This window comes from Lonchura striata, chromosome 5 (assembly GCF_050655825.1).
Source record: "Lonchura striata isolate lonStrDom1 chromosome 5, ASM5065582v1, whole genome shotgun sequence".
Taxonomy (NCBI): Eukaryota; Metazoa; Chordata; class Aves; order Passeriformes; family Estrildidae; genus Lonchura; species Lonchura striata.
In genome coordinates, this window is record NC_140707.1 from 18,029,905 (window position 1) to 18,050,721 (window position 20,817).

The window sequence follows — 20,817 nt, forward strand, 5'->3', positions numbered from 1 at the left end:
CCATTGCCCGCCCGGGCCGCGGCGCTGCCCGCGGTGCTGAACTGAGATTTTGAGCGCATCAGGATTTTTTTTTTTTTTAACCCTGAAGATGCATTATCGAGAGCAGCATTTTGCCAGCTTTCTGTAAACAGGAATAACGGAACGTCTGCGACTTTGTGTGTGTGTGGCGGTACAGGCACCCAGCGCCCGGGGAGCGGGCAGCGCTGCCAGGGAGGGAAGGAGGGATGGAGGGAGGAGGGGGCGGCGGCTTCGGCCGCGGCTCCGGGACTCGGCAGCGCCTGCCCAGCCGGCTCTGCCTCCACCCAGACCCCGAGCCGGGCATGGCCCTGCCCGGTGCCGCCGAGCCCCGGCAGGGAGAGAGCTCCTGACCGTGCCCGGAGAGCTCCTGACCGTGCCCGGCACCGCCGAGCCCCGGCAGGAGGGCAGGGAGGAGAGCTCCTGGCCGTGCCCGGAGAGCTCCTGGCCGTGCCCGGAGAGCTCCTGACCGTGCCGGGAGAGCTCCTGGCCGTGCCCGGCACCGCCGAGCCCCGGCAGGAGGGCAGGGAGGAGAGCTCCTGGCCGTGCCCGGAGAGCTCCTGGCCGTGCCCGGGGAGCTCCTGGCCGTGCCCGGGGAGCTCCTGGCCGTGTCCGGAGAGCTCCTGGCCGTGCCCGGAGAGCTCCTGGCCGTGCCCGGGGAGCTCCTGGCCGTGTCCGGAGAGCTCCTGGCCGTGCCCGGAGAGCTCCTGGCCGTGGCCGGCGCCCCCGGAGCCGGGGCTGCCCGCACCGCGCCCCTCTCGCTGCGCACACAGGCGCGCTCCCGGCCTCGCCCCCCGGCTCCGCGCGTCCCCACCTCGCTCTCTCTCTCTCACACACACACACACACAGGCGCGCACTCTCCCTCTCGCTCTCCCCTCAGCCGCAGGTGCACCGGCAGGCACTGAATGAGGACGAAAAGTTAAGGGATTAAAGCAATATGAACCATCGTTGCTCGTAGCGGTGCCGTATCCAGAGCAGAGCGTTATCCAGCCAGCATCCCCAGAGGAATGGAGTCGGTAAAACAAAGGATTTTGACTCCCGGCAAGGAGGGATTGAAGAATTTTGCTGGAAAATCTCTTGGTCAACTCTACAGGTAAGACCGATATCTCTTACAGGATTCTACTTCCCAGGAAAATCTGGGAGCTGTTCGTAAGCGCCCGTTGCTGCAGGAGCTCGAACGCTTGGAGGTTGGCGGTGGCAGGGCTGGAGCTGTGGCATTCTGCTGGATATAATCTAGCTCCTGGAAACTGGTGCTGGAGCTGTTCAATATGGCACCCTCGCAACTTCCCTGTCTGACTCGTACATGGTGTCAGTACAGATGCAGCAAAAGATTTCCCCACCTTTCTCCCACAAAAACAGGATCCCATCTTGAAATCCTAATCAGGAGAGAGCAGCGACCCGTATTTTTGTTCCATCTTAATTTCCCAGTGCACTCACAGGATCTTGCCCTCTGCCCTTAACAAATAATTTTTTAAAAATCTGGTTTTGATTAGTCTCGTCCTTTATGTAATTCGTCGTCAGATGAAGGTAAACATGGAGATGTATAAATAATTGATATCCGAACGATTTTTTTTCTCCTGAAGCTGAAACATATAGAGGAATGTGTTTAATTATTTATACATCTGCCTTTAGAAGCATCTGCTTGTCCTATAAATGATATACAGCTGCAATTGCTAAACTCAAAAGCATTACTCTTGTCTATTTATGTGTGCGAAAACCATTTCTATCGTCATCGAGCCCTGTGCACACAGATAAATAAACCCAGATTCTTGCATACCTACGAAGAGCGTGCACTAAAGTTCACACGTTGCTCTCCATCCAATCTGGTGACTTTAGTGACCTGCAAGGCGTTTGAAAATAGTCTGTGAAATTCCAATTATTTTCGATTGTACCGTCTGCTAGAAATTACTCTGAAATATTTGGTTTGGCTTAGGGTGCTTTGTTAGTTTGGTTTGGGTTTTGGTTGTTTGTTTGGGGTTTTTTTGTTTGGTGGTTTTTTGGTGGGTTTTTTTTGTTTTGGTTTGGTTTTTTTTTTTTTCGTTGGTTTTTTGGTTTTGGGTTTGTTTTTTTTCTTCCCCTCGAATTGCAGCTATAAGGTAACTGCGGATTTGTCTGCCCAGGGTAGGTCACGTAAAAATCTTTTTTCCATACCTATGCGGCAGTGCTGGGCACAGACACCAGGCTGTTTCACAGCATGAGTCACAACTTCTGCTGCCATTTTAAGGGAAGGGGACGTATCAGTGAAGTGATATAGACAAAATTAAAGCTTCCATTTTCATAGGAAGTGTACCATTAAGAAAAGCCAAAAGCAAAGTTAAAGTTATCAACAATGAAATTCACCTCCTACAGTTTTTTATTATATTTAAGTCATTTTCAATAGCTGAAAATTAATAATAATAATAAATTATAATCCAGAATAACTGCTTAAAATGTAATTTAGGAAATACACCCTTTTTTTCGTTCTTAAAGACTCTACAACGTTTAAATAAAACTATTATCCCTACTACTTGTAGTCACAGAGTGAATAATGGAGAAACGGTGTTTGTATTTTTCAGCAAAACTCCGTTTGAATTCACACCTCGACTGACAACCGGGCGATTTGTTAATCTTTTTCAGCTCACGGCAATTAAGTACTTTGTTTACTTTTCTTAGAATCTAAACCATTTTCTTGCCTCTTACACATTGATTTCCAGTCTATTTTCGAAGACAAGACGCCCATTCAGGGAGAAAACACTCCTACCCTTATCCGCACGAACGAATTTTGAACATAAACCCACGGTGTTTTATTTTATTCACAACTTAAACACATTTCTTAATGCCGCGATCTTTAAGCGTGGAAATCATGCTCCTAGAAAAGAAAAAAATCAGGAGAATTGCAGCTGAGTGGTTTTTGGAGAAAATCCCTGTAACTTTCTCCCGAACACGAACACGGCTAACCTTTTTAGCCTTATTCTAAGCTAATTGTTAGTGCCCTATCAGCCGGATGAGTTAACCTGAAAGAGATGCTCCTCCGAGTGAGAAAACACTTCTACAACAGAGTTGAGAGGTAGTGGTTGTAAAGTCCAGTGGCAAATAGTCACGTCTTTGCTTCTCAAGACGGCAAAATTGGTTAGCTTTTCTGGTTTTTAAATATCTCATTGATTTCAGAAGAAGATTTAGGGATTCAGGATGGGGCACTAGCTCTATAAACCTGATTTTTCTTGCTACCGACAGAGCATTTTAAAAGGTTGTTTTAAAAAAAATCTGAATGTTCTAAATCACCTTTCGTGGTATTTTCCAGCTGATTAGAAATAGCTGCGAACAACAATTTCCCTTCAGGTTTGTGCTTTAGGATTTTCAGGTAAAACCGAGGGAGTGAGGGCAAGGAGATAGCACCAAAAGCTGCTCTGGGGAGGTTAAAGCTGCTGAGTGCTCCCACGCCCGCAGCGTGCAGCCGAGCACCGAGACCTTTGGGGAAGCCTTCTCCGGTGATGCCAGCCCTCGCTCATGTTTTCTTTCACTGCAGGTGACAGCCATTTTGCAATTCTAAAATAAATAGCAATATCGCCCTCTCCTCCTCCTCGCTCCTCCCTCCCGTCTTTCTCTCTTAACATTTCTTTTGTTCCCAGACCTGAAGCGAGGTGCACCCCGAGATCACTCCCTTGGTGTTTCTAACACAGCAAGGAGGTAATAAAAGCTCCAGAAGCCTGTTTTTCTCTATTCCTGCGCCTCTTGGGCTGCCAACATGGCGCCTCTGCAGTGCTTACAGATGATGTCTTCTTGCTGCGTCCTACATATTTAAGCAGAAGTCTTTAATGATAGATGAGCAATTCCCAGCTAGAGCTCCTCCCTGGGCTGCTGCGGAGAGCGGCGGGAGGAGCTGGGGATGACTAATCCTGACTCCCGCAGGTCATTGCTAAGGAACAGCTGAAGGTGAATGGGAAGCAAGCGATGAACCCTCAAATCAATCTCCGAGCCAAAGGAGCCGAGGGAGTGGTGAATTTAAACCTCCGGCTCCCCGAAATTGTTGTGCCTTCAGGCGGCCAGGCCTTGACTTTCTGTTCTTGTGTCGGGCAGAGTCCTCGAGAAGAGGCAGAAGCCCGGGGACACCATCGAGCTGACGGAAGATGGAAAGCCCATGGAAGTGCCCGAAAAGAAAGCCCCGTTGTGCGACTGCACGTGCTTCGGGCTGCCCCGGAGGTACATCATTGCCATCATGAGCGGACTGGGATTCTGCATTTCCTTCGGCATCCGCTGTAACTTGGGAGTGGCCATCGTGGATATGGTCAATAACAGCACCATACACCGAGGAGGAAAAATTATAAAGGAGGTGGGAACTTTTCCCTCGTAAATGCCACATCCTCCCCGGTACAACTCTCAGTCAAACACCTCAGCGCAGGCGGGACGGGCTCTGGATGGTTCCGCGGCATTTGCCCCACCTGAGCCCCGATTCTCCCGGCCCCTTTCCCCCTGCCGGCCCCACCGCTGCCCTTCGAAGGACGGAAATCCCGTTCTCGATGCAGAAACGATTTCTCCCGATTATTTCTACTTTTTCATTTCAGTTCCTCGCCCCAGTTTGTGGTATTACTGTGCAGGCAATTCGCCCCCCGCCGTGTCTTTCCCGCACAGCCTTGAAAAACGCAGATAACTCCTAAAACAAACGGGAGTAGGGCACGGGAGAAGGGCGGCATCGAATCCGGGCTGTTACGGGGGTACGGGAGGCAGGGAGGTTTTGCAGAACGTTTGAGAGCACTGGGGCGAATTTGCTTTGACAAAAATGATGAGAGCCATTTCAAAGCGGGGTGATAAAGACGTGACAAAGGCAGACGAGTCTTTAACACCGTATCCAAAGAACCCCTCAGGGCAAGAGGTGGGTGCGGGCTGTGTGTGCGGGCCGGGGGAAAGCTCTCCAGCGGCACAGTTACAGCTTCCCCTTGTCTTTCTCTCCTTCTGGCCCGGCGCCTCGCGTTGGAAGAAAGCGAAGTTTAACTGGGATCCCGAAACGGTCGGCATGATCCACGGCTCTTTTTTCTGGGGATACATTATCACGCAGATCCCCGGAGGGTACATCTCGTCCCGGCTGGCAGCGAACAGGTAAAACGCAAAGGTGTCGTGCGGGCTGGGTCCGGTCTGGGCTCCGGTCCGAGCCCCGGGCCGGGCTCCGGTCCGAGCCCCGGGCTGAGCCCCGGGCTGAGCCCCGGTCCGAGCCCCGGTCCGAGCCCCGGGCCGGGCTCGGGTCCGAGCCCCGGTCCGAGCCCCGGTCCGAGCCCCGGTCCGAGCCCCGGTCCGGGCTCCGGGCCGGGCTCCGGGCAGCCGGGGCTCCGCAGCCCTCGGCTTACCCCGCTGACGGGCTCGGGAAGGGCAGGACTGCGCTCCGCTGGGATGGTGCGCTGCTCACCCTCCTTCCAGCAACCCCCCGGTTCTGCGGGGATGCCTCGTATTGGTTTCCTTTTCCTTTAGACACTCACTTAAGGAGGTCGTGGCAACGATATTCAAACAACACGTATTCAGAGGCAAATTCAAAGATCCATTATTTCATCAAAGCTTGAGAGGTTAGGTTTTTTTTTTTCTCCCCTGTGACTGAATTAAAGAATTTTATTATTTTTTGCTTTAATGAAAAAGAAAACCGTCAGCAGGAATTTTTCATTAAAGCATAAATGAATTTAGAATGGTCAAAAAACATGCTTAAATGAGACTTCCACAATGAAAAGAAAGTGCAGATGGTCCGGGGACTTAAGGACTCGTTTCTATGGTGTCTGGCAGTTTTTCAAGCACCCAGGGTGCGATTCTACCTGTTAATTAGATCCACTGAGTATTCGAGACACATGAGGCTTTCACATCCCTGCTTAATGCCACAGGCCCATCGTTTGCAGAAGCAGCAAAGGTCCTAGTGCCACTCTTCAAACCGGTCCTGCACTAAGTGCAAATGGATGCTAAACTCAGCCACATGTAGCTTTAACTCTTCTCAGGAGTGGGCAACATGAAAGGTAGGCCTGGATGGGCAGGGAAGCTCAGCCTAATGAGAAGGATGGCTTATGTGTGCTTGAGAGAGTGTGGCTAAAGCAAAAAATGGTCTCCTCAAATACCTTTTAGACAGATCTGCAGTAGAAACGAGTATTTACAAACAGAGAGATGCTCTGTAATTGAGAAAATACTCATATCCTACCCTCAAAAACAAATAAATCAAAACACGTAATTTTTAAACTGGGGTGTCCATTGCCTTTCTGTTTACAAGTGACATCTTCCTGATAATGGTTCAGAAATGTAAAAGGCTTTTTCAATTAGCCATTAACAGCCATTTAAAGGATTATTTACCTTTTCTTCCTCCTTTAATCATTTTTGCATCTTTACACAGTCTGTAGCTACTCAGGATTAATTGGAGTTTTGGTTGAGTAAAGACTGCAGGATCTGACCCAGAGAATCAAAAGCTGTCTTCATTCACCCAAACATCAGAAAAGCCATTTGAACCAACTCAGATGTAAAGTGGTGCAACTACAAAGATTTGCAAGACAATGACATTGCCAGGGAAAGTCCATAGCAGAAGCACAGGAGTTGTCATGTCAAATCAGATTTTTCTCTTCCTTACAAACATTTACACTTATGACAATAACTGAGGACTACTCCAGTTAAGGTAGGTGTATTTTATCTAGTTAGGTACTATTCCTGTGGAAGCACTTAATGACTCAGGTGTGTTCTGTCATTCCCAGGCTTCTCACTACCTATAGATTCTGTAGGGAACCTAGGTTTTCTGGGGTACCTGCCCCAAGGGGTGCGATGAAACACCTTCTTTTCTTTTTGTGGTTTTCACAACCAAGTCAGCAACTGTAACTGGACTAGTGACATTTTTCACACTGGGAGATGATGATTACCTGGCCAGAGTTTATGAACCTTTCAAAGACTCGGATACCATTATGATACTGCTGATACTTGCTGTGGTCTTCACATTTCATCAGTCATTGGGGGAATATGCATAAATGATGATAAACGTGTGGGTACCAAGGGATCCAGTCGATCAAATGATATAGTAAATGTTTGGTTGACTGAATTATTTTCAATATATGACAGTTGAGTGCAAGGTAACATCAGGGAGGATATTATGAAAAGTAGTCTTACTGAGTGGGATCTTCAGCCATGTGGGACTAGAAATGCATCACAAGCTTCCAGCATGATGGTCTACTAAAGTAATTAGTGTAATCCCAGAATGTTTATTTTGCTTTATTTAGTGCAATGAGTGTATTTAAGTTAATGATGTTAACCTTGGATTTTGTGGGTAATTTGGACACATTCATATTAGTATGGGTGTTGAAAAATTGGAATTGCTCTAGAGATCTTTTATTTCTTCAAAAATGACAGTATAACGTGATGCCTAGTGAAAGAAACAGCAAGAACTATGTATTCAGGATACATGTATATAAAAAGATTACTAGGAGATAATCTGATTGTGAGTATACATAATAATTCCACTGGAAAAATTGCTTGGTATAAGTGTATGCTTTAGTTCTCTGGAAAGAGATGACAAGAATCAGCTATTGACAGCCATACAAATGAAAAAAAGTGTAAATAGTAACAATGATGACTGCCCACTACTGGTCCAACCACAGAAATTATGTTGTAGTCTTTTTTATTGGGTTTTAAATTCCTATAATGGAAGTTATGCTTTAGCTATTGTGAAACGTTTGCAGTAGAGGGACAAGTAAGCAAAATATAAGAGATAAACAAGGTTAAGGGCTGTTGCCATAGTGAATTTCAGGCTATGTGGTCCTATAAGTAAGCACATGTTTTGTTTATAATCTAGAAATTTAATAATTTAGTTCAAATGAATATTCCCTGTTTCACATTCATGCTACTGCAGCTGTCTGTGAATAAACTGCCTGCTGTGCTCTCACACGTGTATGGAAAGGTGTGAAACTGTGCTCAGTTTTATCCCTTCATCTCAAGATAATTTGGGTATCATATTTTAAACTTCTGATACACCCTTTAAATATCCTTTATGTTGGAAATCTATAACAAATCCTACAAAAAGCAGTAGTAAAATGCTGTGGCAGAATTTCCTCACTGATTTCCAAAGTGAACTGTTTAAACATTTACTGTAAATCAGGAAAGATTATTTGAAATTAACCAGGCATTGTTAGATTATGCAACAGAGAATCAATTCCCAATGCAGTTATATATTTAAAATAGAAATGCCATTTTTGACTGTATGTGCCAAGCATTTTTTCAAAAGTAAAAATCTGCAATAATCACAGATTATTTTTTATGAAACAAAACTGAGTAACCATTTTAGCTCATTTGTGTATATTCAAACATTAGAACCTTCTGACACAAAGAGACCCAAAGGGCAGAATAGAATGCCAATTTTTAAAAAATTAAAGTCACCTATGGTAAAGCCATATATTTCCTATTATCTGTCAAAGCTCAAATCCTGGCACTGTTCACATTAAAAAATGTAACTACATGACTATACTACATTTCTCTTTGTAATTATCTCTCATCTATGCTGAACTCTTAATCATTGTCATTCTAATCTGAATGATATGATACCAATTAACATTTCCCTTCAAATTAATCTATGTTTCTCAAGTGCCATTCTTCTTGTTATTAAAGACTAAATCTTTTTTCCCAGAAAGTAATCTGGTAGGATTATTGGTATGAATAAAAAGAATGATATATCAGATGACTGTCAGTGCATCTTGTCTCAGATTTTCACTGACACTGTCTTTAGCATGTCAGTGAATCAGAATCTCTCCAACTCAGCCTTAATGACCACAAGCATAACAATTTAAGGTAAACTATAGGTTTAGAAATACAAATAGAAAGATGTCCAGAAGTCCATATCTTTACATTTTAAAAAGAGAAATGGTTCCATTCTTTTACCAGGCAGGCATATTGTGCATTTTCTGATTGGCAAACAATGATTAATTCACAGCGTGAGCAGGGGATTAGTGGATGATTAAACAAATGCCAACTTCTGAACTTCTGAGGACTTGGGGTGACCTCGCACTGTGAGGGGACCCACAGAGCTGCACTGCCAACCCCACCTTTCATATTCAGCCCGAAATCCTGCAGGCTGAGCTGGTCTCTGCTCCCTGGCACTGCTGTGGGGCTCATCTGCTTCCAGGCAAAGGAGCCAATATTGCACAAAAATCCCCAAGATGATTTTGTCACCCCACTGCATTGCAGATTCTTTGAAGTGCCAGCCTTCCCAAGAAGGGGACTGGGGGAGCTGGTAGCTGGTGCTGCTGCTCCCTCTGCCATATGGTTCAGGGCCCTTCCATTTGTCTGTCGCGAGTGATGAAGCTGTTTTCACAATTTAATGATGCAACAAGGGATTTAGGTGGGGGTTTTGCTCGATAAAAGGGGGCCTCAGATGTGTGGCAAAAATTAATAATGTATCCAAGCCCTTATTATACCAGATTAGATGGCGGGAGGTCGGCTTTTACATATTAATGCTTCATGAAGGGCTTATAATAGGATTTAGTATGAAGAGTACAGAGACACATCCCCCTCCTCCCACATACACATGTGAATGAAAATAACCTGCTTTATCTTGATTTAAGAAAGCCAAATAAAGCTGCTATACTATGGCTTCTGGCCACAGACCATTTTTAAAGAGGTTTGGTCTTAAGCAATTCACCTGTGAAGCATGTTCAGCTTAGGACTGGTGCTAGGGAATATGTGTTCATCTTTAATGGCAAAGGTAGATTATTCTCTCTGGTTTTTTGGGAGGCTGAGTTCATCAACCACTCTAATATTCATGGCACAATCCAGTTTTGTTAGCCCTGTGCTGTTTTATGAAAATTAAAGGCCCAATTCAGAAAAAAACACTACATTCTGTCTATCATTTAGGAAAACATAAATTGCCAGGGTGAGCATTTCACAGGGATATGTTTACAGTAGAGGGGTCAACTGAGTTATTAGGAAACCAGCCTGTACTAGACATAAGTCAGAATGAATGTACATGCCACAGAATAGCTGAACAGTGTCTCCCCATAATGGCTTCAGTTCTACTTAGTTAATCTGAACTACATAAGCATAAATAAAAGTCATCCCAAGAAGGGTTATCAGCATGATTACAGACTGAAAAAAAAACCAACTAGACTAAGACAGATATTATTGGGAATATATAGGTTATGAAGGAAATGAAGAAGTGAGACGATAGGTATATAATTTTAAAAAAATCAATACAGGTAGTGTAAGTCTTCCAAATGAGTGGCTACTCACAGTTTGCAGTCAAGGAGATTAATACAAAGAACAGCTGAAATTGCATGTGGAACAACTGGAAAAAAAAAAAAAAGAAAAAACCTCACACTATTATTAAGCCAAACAATCTTTTCAGAGTCAGTAAGAGCACAGTTTATGTTTATGTACATTGGAAGCAGGTAAACCATCATTAACAGTGCTTAACTTTTACCTTTCAAGGCACCTCATGCAAGACTGTTGCAGGCTAAAATGTTATTTTCTCTGGTACTGAGAAGCAGCTGTATAACACTACATTGACAAATGTGGAATTTTGTGGAGTAATCCTCAAGACACAAAATGCAGAGAACCAAATTTATCCTTGACTAATTTTTTTAAGACTAAATCTAAAACTTTCAGAATTTAGCCCTCCTTGCTGAGCTATAGCTACAGGAGGAGGGTTATGTTTGAAATTTGAGCTTATTTTTTGCATTCCATCTTCCATTGATGAAAAGCCTTTGAAACCCTTATCTGTATAAAATCCACTATACAGTTTTCATAAAATTATACCAGATACTTTCAGAAAATCCTAGAATGGTTTGGGTTGGAAGAGACCTTAAAGATCACCCAATTCGAAGCCCCATGTCATGACACCCCTTTCAGAACAAGCTGATAAAGAAACTTCTTAATTTTTAGGATTATATCATCTATATACATCAATGCTGTCAAATAACTTTGCCCCCAGTTCTCTTCTAGTCCTGAGTCTCCACAATCCTTACTGCATTAACAGTGGTATCTAATAAATAGAAGTGTCTCTGACAGTTTTACAAACAAAACCCAGGGATGCTTCTGAGCATTGATTGCATGCACTCTGTGCAACAGGTATCCTTAATCACCCCACCAGCTTTGCTACTGCAGTCCAAAACAATTTGTACACTGGGGTTGATGCAGCAAAATGTTATCTAAGATGGTTGTGTAAAAACACTGTCATTTTGCTCTGAAGGAATCTGCTTCTGCTCTGAGCAATCCCGATACAATCAGCTCTAACATGTGCCCCATAAATCAGAAAACACTCCAAAAAGCAGGACAGAAGCCCAGCTTCTGAGTCCCACACATAGCAGTTATCCTCCCAAACAACTGCACAAAGCATTTTAAAATGAAACCCACAGATGATTCCTTTGATAAACGTGTCACATATCTCTAAATCAGCAGAGACAGTTGAACCACAGCCTGAGCCCTGCGTGTTGGTAAGGTGATTTGAATGAGACAGTCCTGGCTTGAAACATTATTTAGCAGATTACATATTTAAAGAGCAACCTGTCCCAAAGCTAATGAGCTAGAAGGAATGACTCAGAGCTTTATCTAGATATATATAGATATAATGAGTTGTAAGACAAAACCACAGTTTGAGGGATTCCCCAGCTGAATTCAGACAGGAAAGAGAGGATTGGTCCAGTGAGCAAATGAATGAAGAAAAAAAGCAAGGTAAGGTGTAGAGGATCTGATTTGCTTAGTGATGCAAAAGCAAGAAAATAGTATTGAGGTTGTGGAAACTGAAGAGATTAAAACCATTAAAATAAAACAACATGGGTAGAAGACATATACTGGATATATGAAGCAAAAGGCTGGAGAGGAAAAACTAAGTATGGCAAATGCTTGTAACTTCTCAGATGGAAACTGATCTGTTTATGAAAGGATAATGTAATGCACTTGATGGTAAGAACAACAATTTGAATTTAATGACCCAGGATTCTTTTACATTTGGCATCCATTCCAATGATGCTGCCATCCAACAGTGCCCAAGTTTTTATAAAATACCCTTTGACATATCAGAAAACAGGTCTGAGAACGAGCAATGGAAGGCGCAGCCTGAAAGCTGATTGTGGCCTTGGTGAGCCAGTGGCATCAGTGGGGTTTGAAGAAGGCAGAAATGTAAAGGGCTTCTTCTTCTTCTGGCTTGCTGATACACATCAGCAGAATCTCTGCATGGCACTTCACATCGGGGCTTGATCCAGTCCCTTCTATCCTCAGTTTTGCTAAAAGTCTCATGAATATTTTGAGATTTTTTTAATCTTCCAGCCTGGCAGATCAAACCGTAGCAAATTCAGGTCATCAAAGTGCAATGTGCAATGTTCTGTATCAAAGGCTTAGAAGGCCCTCATCACACCTGATATAGGTAGAGATATGCTTTGTGAGGAGGGAAATGTTAAGTGTCAGTTAACCCCTGAAATTTCTATATATTCAAAGAAAAATCTGAGCTAAGAAGTTGATCACCAGCTGTCATTGCCAGCAATGTTTACAGAAAAAAAGCTTCTGAAAATCTGCTGTAAGCCCACAGACATCCCAGTTAGCTTCTGCCTTGCTTCTTTCTAGACATTGTGTTTTACTGGAAAAAATGAAGCATTTAATACAGCATTGAGCCTTGCAGTTCCCCTCAGACCAAATATTATTTGGATTGTATGAAAATACAACGTAAGCAAGTCCATGTCCTGTTGCTGCCCTTTGCAGGAGGAGTGTCACAGATGAAAGACAGTAGTCAGGTAAAATAATAATAGTCAAGTAAATAGTAAAAGAGTCAAAGAATACATTTTAGAAAACTTGAGCTGACAGAATAGTCTAAAAAATCACATTATGTGATACATATTCTGCTACTCAGAGCTGCTGCTGCACGAGGACTCTCCCAGACAAGCACTGTTCAAGAAAGAACAGCAAAAGGGAGTCAAAACCCAGCTCCAGTTTTTATTTATGTCTCATAAAATAAGTCTTTGTTCAACATATTTCATGTGATTTATGTAAGTAGAATGGCAAACCAACTCACCAACTGGAATCCAGACAAATTTCATTTATTTTATAATGGCAGGCTTTTTTCATCTAATCTTTAAACTAGGTTGGGAAAACTTCACAAGAAAGTTCATGTTTTCAATCCTCTATTTTCCACCCTATTTACCTAAGGAATTTGTAACTATGACTACAGAAAATGTTTTGTCACTGCTTGCAAATCAAGTATTTGATCAATACATACATATCCAATGAAAACAATGTTCTCTAGAATATGATCAATATTCATGTGAAATTGTCAAATCAGAGGTTTTTTCAGAAAAGAAAAAGGGTTACATTTTCCATAGGTTACTGTTTACAGTCAGAATAAACCAATTTATAACATTTTGAATTTAATTTATTGTAGGGGATGCAAAATGCTTTCACACACTTCCTCACTCTATGATTCCCTAGCAAACTAACAAAATAATCAAACTTTCCCATTCAGTAGGTAGGTCTTCCATTAAATGATGATCAGTGGTGGGAAAAACTATTCAGATACAGACCTGAATTAATTTCCTATGGAAGCCATTAAATACTTTCTATACTTTTATATTTTTCAATGCAAATCTGTTTAAATACACGCAATAGTGTTTTGTAGTTATAAGTGACCAAGACTTACTGTTCTTTGATTATTTTGAATTTTAAAGAAATTGCATTAATAATTCACTGATACAGCAAATATCTACACATTTAAAACTGCAGGATTTTCTTGTTTAAATAAATGCTTTAAAAACTTTTTTATAGATACAGAGTTACTTTTATATTGTTTTTAAATTTAGCTAAGGTAGTTCATATGCTTTAGAAAATACTCATTCAATGTGTATGTTTCATTTTTCCAAGTGACTTTGCTTATTCAGAGAATTGAGACACTGCTAATTGTGGAATTTACCAAATATATTAAAAATGGACATAAATAAAAATACAAGCAGCTTAAGATGAGGAATTGATCCCACCACATACACATCTAAAAGGATCTTTAGTTGTATGAATTCTTTGCAGCAGTTCTCACTCCCAGTCACTGGGTAAAAGGATGCCCCCAGGAGGAGGCTGTGCTTTTTTTTGGATATCTGATCTGTAACTCGAGGTGCCCTCCTCCATCTGGCACTCAGCACTCCCAGTGCCCAGCTCAGCTGTGCTCAGCTCCCTTGCTGGGCTGCCCCTGCTCCCAGCTGTAGAACAAAATCTGGAACAGGCTCAGAGTGCTCACAGAACCTAAAAATAAATGTATTTTTAGGTTTCTAATCTCTGCATAGATGCAGAGATTAGAAACCTAAAAATACATTTATTTTTCTTGTGCTTAAAAGATAAAAATGAGCCAATTGACTTGGAACCCAAACAGATTAATTCCCCCTGCAACCTCCTTCCATTCTAAGCACTTCTGAGCTGTCAAAGTAGTTTTATTTCTCTTCTCCCATCCCAAATGTCTCACATTCAAATATGATTTTGCTATTATTACTATTTATATTACAGGAGGATTAAAGTCACAGTTCATGACCTTCGAGGCCAGTGTCAGCAAAACACTGACACTGTTTGAAGATCAGTGTCAGATTCTGATTTTTGGGACTGAGTCTAATTTTTTGTTTCAGGACTGCTCACTGTCACTTATGAGGACCAGAATTTATTGGAGTTTTGCCCCTCTCCTTGACATACTACTACTGTATTTATGGTCTTCTTCTGTATATGGTTATTTTCTTTCAGATATAGTTGCACAGTTGCTGATTTTGAGTCAGAAAGGGATTTTTTTGCAAGGTTGGGGGCTGCTGCATGACATTTAATTCCATCCTAATGCAAGGCCCAAGAATTATGGCAGTGTCATTGGTCTGCTTTATCTCTGTGATAAAACTCAGTTTCCCCAGAGTTTACCTTCAGTCTGCTAAAGTTCTCACTTTGTGCCACAGCATGAAACCTTTTGTGGGGTTTGGAGTGTGCCCAGAATGAAATGGATTTTCAAGGATAGCTCTGAGTGAAATGAAACACAAAGGATCATCAATCACTAGCTTAATAGACAGAAAAAAATGTAAGAAAAAAAAAAAGGATTACACAATTTGAGGGTTTGATAAGTGAGTCAGCAAAATAGTTTAGAAATGTCCTAGGAACAATAAGGATGTTCCATTTCCCGACTAAATATATTCAAATGTGAGCCGCATTCAAATATATTTTGGTTGACTGGAGTTCAAAATGACTTTTACTTGACCTAAATAATAATAAACATTGCTAAGTAAGATATTTAAGCAATAATGCAGTAAGGCTTTACAAAAACCAGCACTATATAACAATAATTTGTTAAGTAGAATTTAGTATTTATGGAAATAAACGTAAGAAGATTAAAGAGCCCAAAGGAGAAATGCTTATGATATTTATGATTATGTGCTGAGAGATGCAAAGCAAATATAGGAAGATTTATTTGCTTTTGATTAAGAGTTGTAGAGGACATGGACTCAGTAAAATAGCCATGAATGACATCACTTCTAATAGGGACTCACAGAAAGACATTTCTTGCAAGAATCATTATTTAACTTATTCTTCTTTTAAATCCTTAAATTTCTGGGGGGAGAGAGGAAATCATTCTTATAAATCATAGTTCAGAGAGAGAATTGACTCACAAGTGATGCTGCAGAATTATTTAATTGTCTATATCCTGATGCAACTGAATATTCACCAGTATTTGTGTGTTTAAATCCAGGCAAGAGTTTAATCTGGAAGAAGCATGTCTCTGATCATTCCTTCAGTTACATTTTCCTTTGCCTTCTAGAAGGAACAGACTCAAGGAAACAGCTTCTCTCCAGCAAACATGAGAACACAGGCAATTCTGGCAAACAAAGCTTTCAGCTGTGTGCAAACAGAAGCTGATTTCAGACACAGGATTAAAAAACTAGAGTAAATTTCCTTGAAGAAACAGTTACCTACTGCAACAACTTTCTAAATCTCATCCTTGTAAAGAGATGGCATTCTTTAACATCCTATCTTCATGTGGTTTTAGCAGGACAAGACACCATTGGTGTTTATGTAAGGAGGTATTGCATTGCAAGGAAATGAAGTGCATGTAGTTTTGGAGTAGAAACATACACAATTAAAAATCAAGAGTAAAAGACAATTTAGGCCAGAATAGTCCTTACAGTGCAACACAATCATGTGCCCAGTCAGTCCCAGCAAATGTATTGGACATGCTGACGAGCAAAGCCAGAAATACACTGTACAGAATGTTCTTTAACTTGAGATGGAGATCCAAGGGAGCACAATGAGGAGACAAGATTTAGGGCTCTCGAGCAGATTCCTTACCATGCCCTTTAATATGTGTCAAATATGTGTCAAATGCATAAAAATATGCATGCACTCAGTTTGCTACTTGAGGATTTGTTTCAGGCTGTGATTCTAAACACAGAATGTGGAATAGTGTGTGTTTGTGGAGAATTTTCATCCTGCATCTTTAGCCCAAGGTCTGTTTCTCAATGAGTTATGGCACGGTGCTAGTTTCTGAATAGCACAAGTGAAGGTCAAAGGTTTCTGTCAAATCAGTTCCACATCAGATACTGTGATGTCATGTGTCATCAGATTTATATTTGTATTATATAGCTTTAGACAAAAAAAGGCACAATAATGCTGGAAAAAGGTTTTCTCCTACAAGAGGTGGATATTAATCAAATCAAATACAAATTCAGTCAAATCCGTGGAATTGAAAATGAATCATCACTTCATGCATTTATTTGGACTTTGTAATGTACTTTATTTCAAATTAGGATGCCATGGAATCAAAATGAGCAATTTTCAGTGAGTAGCCTCTGAAAAAACAGCAGTAAGAATTATTACAGACATGTTTTTCCAGGTTGATTAAATCTTGTGTCTAAGAAAATCCCAGCTCTAAAATTATTCCTGATGCTTTTGGCCTGTATGAAAGTGAATTCTCTTCTGCTTTATAAGGAGTAAATGTATGGTGTCCCTTTCTTACAATTAAAGCACATGAGAAACTCTTTTACTGACCATCTGTTTTAGCACACCTTTTGGAGACAAAATTCTAATTTTGTTTTCAGAGGGTGGAGAACACAATGAGATTTGGTTGAAATTAGTGTGAAAATTAAAGTAAAGTGGGTGTTTATAGGGAAAGTAATATCTATACCTGTGATTACATAAGATATATTTCCTTAGGAAATTATGCTAAATAGATAAACACATCCATGTTTGGTCGGGGTCTTATCAGACAGCTTATTACACTAGAGAGAAGTAGACACTTATCCAGTGAATATATAAATATATAATTATAAATATATATAAATATATATATAAACATATAAATGTATATAAATATATATACCCATATAAAGAACATAGAGGGAGCATCTACATTGATATATGAGTTTATGTAGAGCAAGTCACTTGGGAGAGCACTGAAGTCACTTACTTTCCCCTTTTTGCCTCCTTTGCAGAGTATTTGGTGCTGCTATTCTGCTGACATCTTCCCTCAACATGCTAATACCATCTGCAGCCAGGGTGCACTACGGATGTGTCATCTTCGTTAGGATCTTGCAGGGCCTTGTAGAGGTATGGAAAATTGCAAAACAACTAGTAAATGCTTGTTAGCCTTTGACTAGCAACTGTAGCTTTGGAAGGAAGATAGAAGTGGTTTCATATTTATTAGTGGTTTTGAGTGTAAAGGATTTCAATGTATGGATTGTAGCTGTTTGATCTTCCTTCAGCTATAAAATGTCATGGCAAAATGAGAAGCCAGTGAGATATGCATTTAGCACTGCTGTTTCACTAAACTCCCACACTGCATAAGGCTTGTACTGCTTTAATTCCCAACTGTTTCTTGTTGGTCATCATCACAGAATAAATATATAGCAAAAACCTAGGGTTATATTTTAAGTCCTGACCATGCCACACTTTTGTTGGAATGAATAAGAGATTTACCATAATTTAAAAGAGAAAAAAAAAATAGTCTTTTTCCTTTCCTTTCCTTTCCTTTCCTTTCCTTTCCTTTCCTTTCCTTTCCTTTCCTTTCCTTTCCTTTCCTTTCCTTTCCTTTCCTTTCCTTTCCTTTCCTTTCCTTTCCTTTCCTTTCCTTTCCTTTCCTTTCCTTTCCTTTCCTTTCCTTTCCTTTCCTTTCCTTTCCTTTCCTTTCCTTTCCTTTCCTTTCCTTTCTCTCCTTCTCCTTCTCCTTCTCCTTCTCCTTCTCCTTCTCCTTCTCCTTCTCCTTCTCCTTCTCCTTCTCCTTCTCCTTCTCCTTCTCCTTCTCCTTCTCCTTCTCCTTCTCCTTCTCCTTCCCCTTCCCCTTCCCCTTCCCCTTCCCCTTCCCCTTCTCCTTTTTTCTTTCCCTTTCCACTGATGGCTGGTTCCAGGCTCCTCAGAGCCACAAAACCTCTGTTGCATGACCTGCTTTTAGTGTACTTTATTGTATTAAAAGATTCAAAAAAAGAGTGCAGAATTTCCTGAAATTTAGGTGACTGCCAACCAATTCCTTAAAGAGTAGTGTATATGCATAAATCTAAATCCATTCCTGGTGAGTGACCTGCCTGCACAGAGCTGTTTCACTGCAAAGATGAGAGGAGGAGAAGCAAGTGGGTAATTAATTACACAATAAAATAGCTATTGTAGACTCACGCATTTCTCCAATACTGTTCAAAGGAATTATGAATGCAAATAATTCCAAGCAAGACTTTTTGAAGAAGGTTTATGATAAATAATGACAATCTTATGATTATATCTTTATATTTTTTTTAATTGAAAAAACACTGAAATGAGCAGAAAACTGGTTACATGATCTTCCTTCAAAAGAAAAGAAGTGATTTTACAATTTTTTACATATTGAGGCTCATCCTCTCAATATTTTTGAAACCCTCAGTAATTGCAAAAAGTTACTAATTTTTCTAATTTTTGCAGAGGAAAAAATATCAGATTAGGAGAAAAGTAAATTTATATAACCTATATAAAAAAAATATATGGTCTATATGCATATACCATAATTTTTAATCACAATTAATTTGTGTGCATTTGTACATCTTAATCAGGAATTACTGTACATTTCATATAACCTCTTTTAAAATTTCAACACTGCAGGTTTAATTTTTTTATTGCTAAGTTAAAAGCTGGTTTTGAAGAGAGACATAAAAGGTAGCTGGCTTAAAATAAAGTCAGATAATTCATTCAAATACTTGCTTTATATGCTCAAGTATGTTCGTTAAAAACAGAGTGAAAAACTTCTCTTAAGAGTATATTTCTAAATGGTTATAGAGTTTATTTTCTAGTTTTAGAGCAGTGGCACTTCAATCTGTATTTCCTAAATTGTGCTTTAAATGTTAGGTAAAAAAAAAAAAAAAAAAAAAAAAAGGGTTGGATAAATTGGTCCTGCATTAGAAAGACTGAAGAAGGTCTGTGTTGTCATCCTTCCTTTGACTCTGGTTCTTGTGCACTAATACTCTTTAATTATTTGGAATTCTTTCCTGGAAGTGGGAGGGGAGCAAAAGGAAATATGTTTTATATTTGTTTAATACGGTCTCTTTAATGATTTGAAGTGATATATAAAACCCATTTCAAATTGAATAGATATTGACAGTTTTCTGTGGCTCTGCTCAGCTTTCGCTATAAAGGTGCAAAGCATTCTCAGCCTGTTGTTTATAGCAATTAAAACTAAAAACTCATGCAAAGCCAATGAAGTGAGAGAGCAGCTTTATTCCTCATTCCCCAGGGGGTCACCTACCCTGCCTGCCATGGGATTTGGAGCAAGTGGGCCCCCCCTTTGGAAAGAAGTAGGTTAGCAACCACTTCCTTCTGTGGTAAGCAGCTTTGCATTTTTGTCTTCCTTCTGTTTGTAATGCATGAGTGTTTTGGAACTGCATTTTTCCTCCCTGCTCATCCCCATGTCTTGTTTTGTAGGTTCCTATGCAGGAGCTGTCATTGCAATGCCTTTAGCTGGGATTCTGGTGCAATATACTGGGTGGTCTTCTGTGTTCTATGTATATGGTATGCATTTCTGCTCCTTTCATTCCTCTTCTCTATGGCCTTCCTCTGCCCTTTCTAAAAATGTACTAGCTACTGTTAAAGGATAAAAACCTCAGAGAAGTGGGACTTCTAATCTAAAAATACAGTCTAGAGAAAAGAGCAGTGAGAGAACAGAATTTTAAGAGAAGAGTATGTAAGAAAGCAATATAATAAAATAAGAAAAGCTAGCTCACATTGAAACCTTCATTACTTTTAGCACAAGCAGTGCAAACATCTGGGCAGATCTATAGTGTCACATTAATATCTCTCACTCTGATAATACTGCAAATTCAGAGCACCTGCCCTGAATAAGTTGTCCTGATTTTTAACTGAAAACCTACATAACTTTATTCACACCAGCTGTGTTAGCCTGCACTGACAGAAAAGAATATCCCCAGGGAATTCATTCTGCATTTATGTGAATTAAGTGGAAGCATTCTAGAAATTTAATAAACTACTCAGGAAGTTGATTGCTATGTTGAAAATGTTGCCAGAGTCTTCTATTCTGCAGGTAAAAAATTTAGTGCAGTAATCAAAGAGCAGCATCTTAAAGCTGAATGAGCCTTCATTTACAGTTGGGTGAAATGAAATGGAAGCTGTTTCATTCCATTGTATTGTACAAATTGATGTTAAGATCAGTGAATATTTACTTACAGTGAAATAATTTTGTAAACAAAACAAAGACTATTTCACTGTGCTATAGTTCTGCATGTATTTTGCACAAGTATTATTCACAGGACTAAACTCTCTGTTGGAGAGTTATCTCTACTGAGAGAACTCAGAAATAAACACTGACAACAATTGCCATTTAAATTTGTTGTAATTCTTCACAAATTTTTCTACTTTGTTTGCTGC

General features: G+C 40.6%; 1 protein-coding gene across 1 annotated transcript in view; it reads left to right on the forward strand.

Annotated features, from left to right (window-relative positions):
* The first annotated feature begins 20 nt into the window (after positions 1-20).
* The window catches only part of SLC17A6 (solute carrier family 17 member 6), a 29,353-nt gene continuing 8,556 nt past the window's right edge, over positions 21-20,817 (forward strand). Inside the window, exons 1-7 of the mRNA XM_021528538.3 lie at positions 21-157; positions 896-1,108; positions 4,072-4,324; positions 4,970-5,088; positions 17,412-17,526; positions 19,670-19,757; positions 19,858-19,944. Coding sequence (XP_021384213.1) covers positions 1,023-1,108; positions 4,072-4,324; positions 4,970-5,088; positions 17,412-17,526; positions 19,670-19,757; positions 19,858-19,944 — 748 coding nt within the window. The 5' untranslated portion in view covers positions 21-157; positions 896-1,022. The remainder of the gene's footprint in view (positions 158-895; positions 1,109-4,071; positions 4,325-4,969; positions 5,089-17,411; positions 17,527-19,669; positions 19,758-19,857; positions 19,945-20,817) is intronic.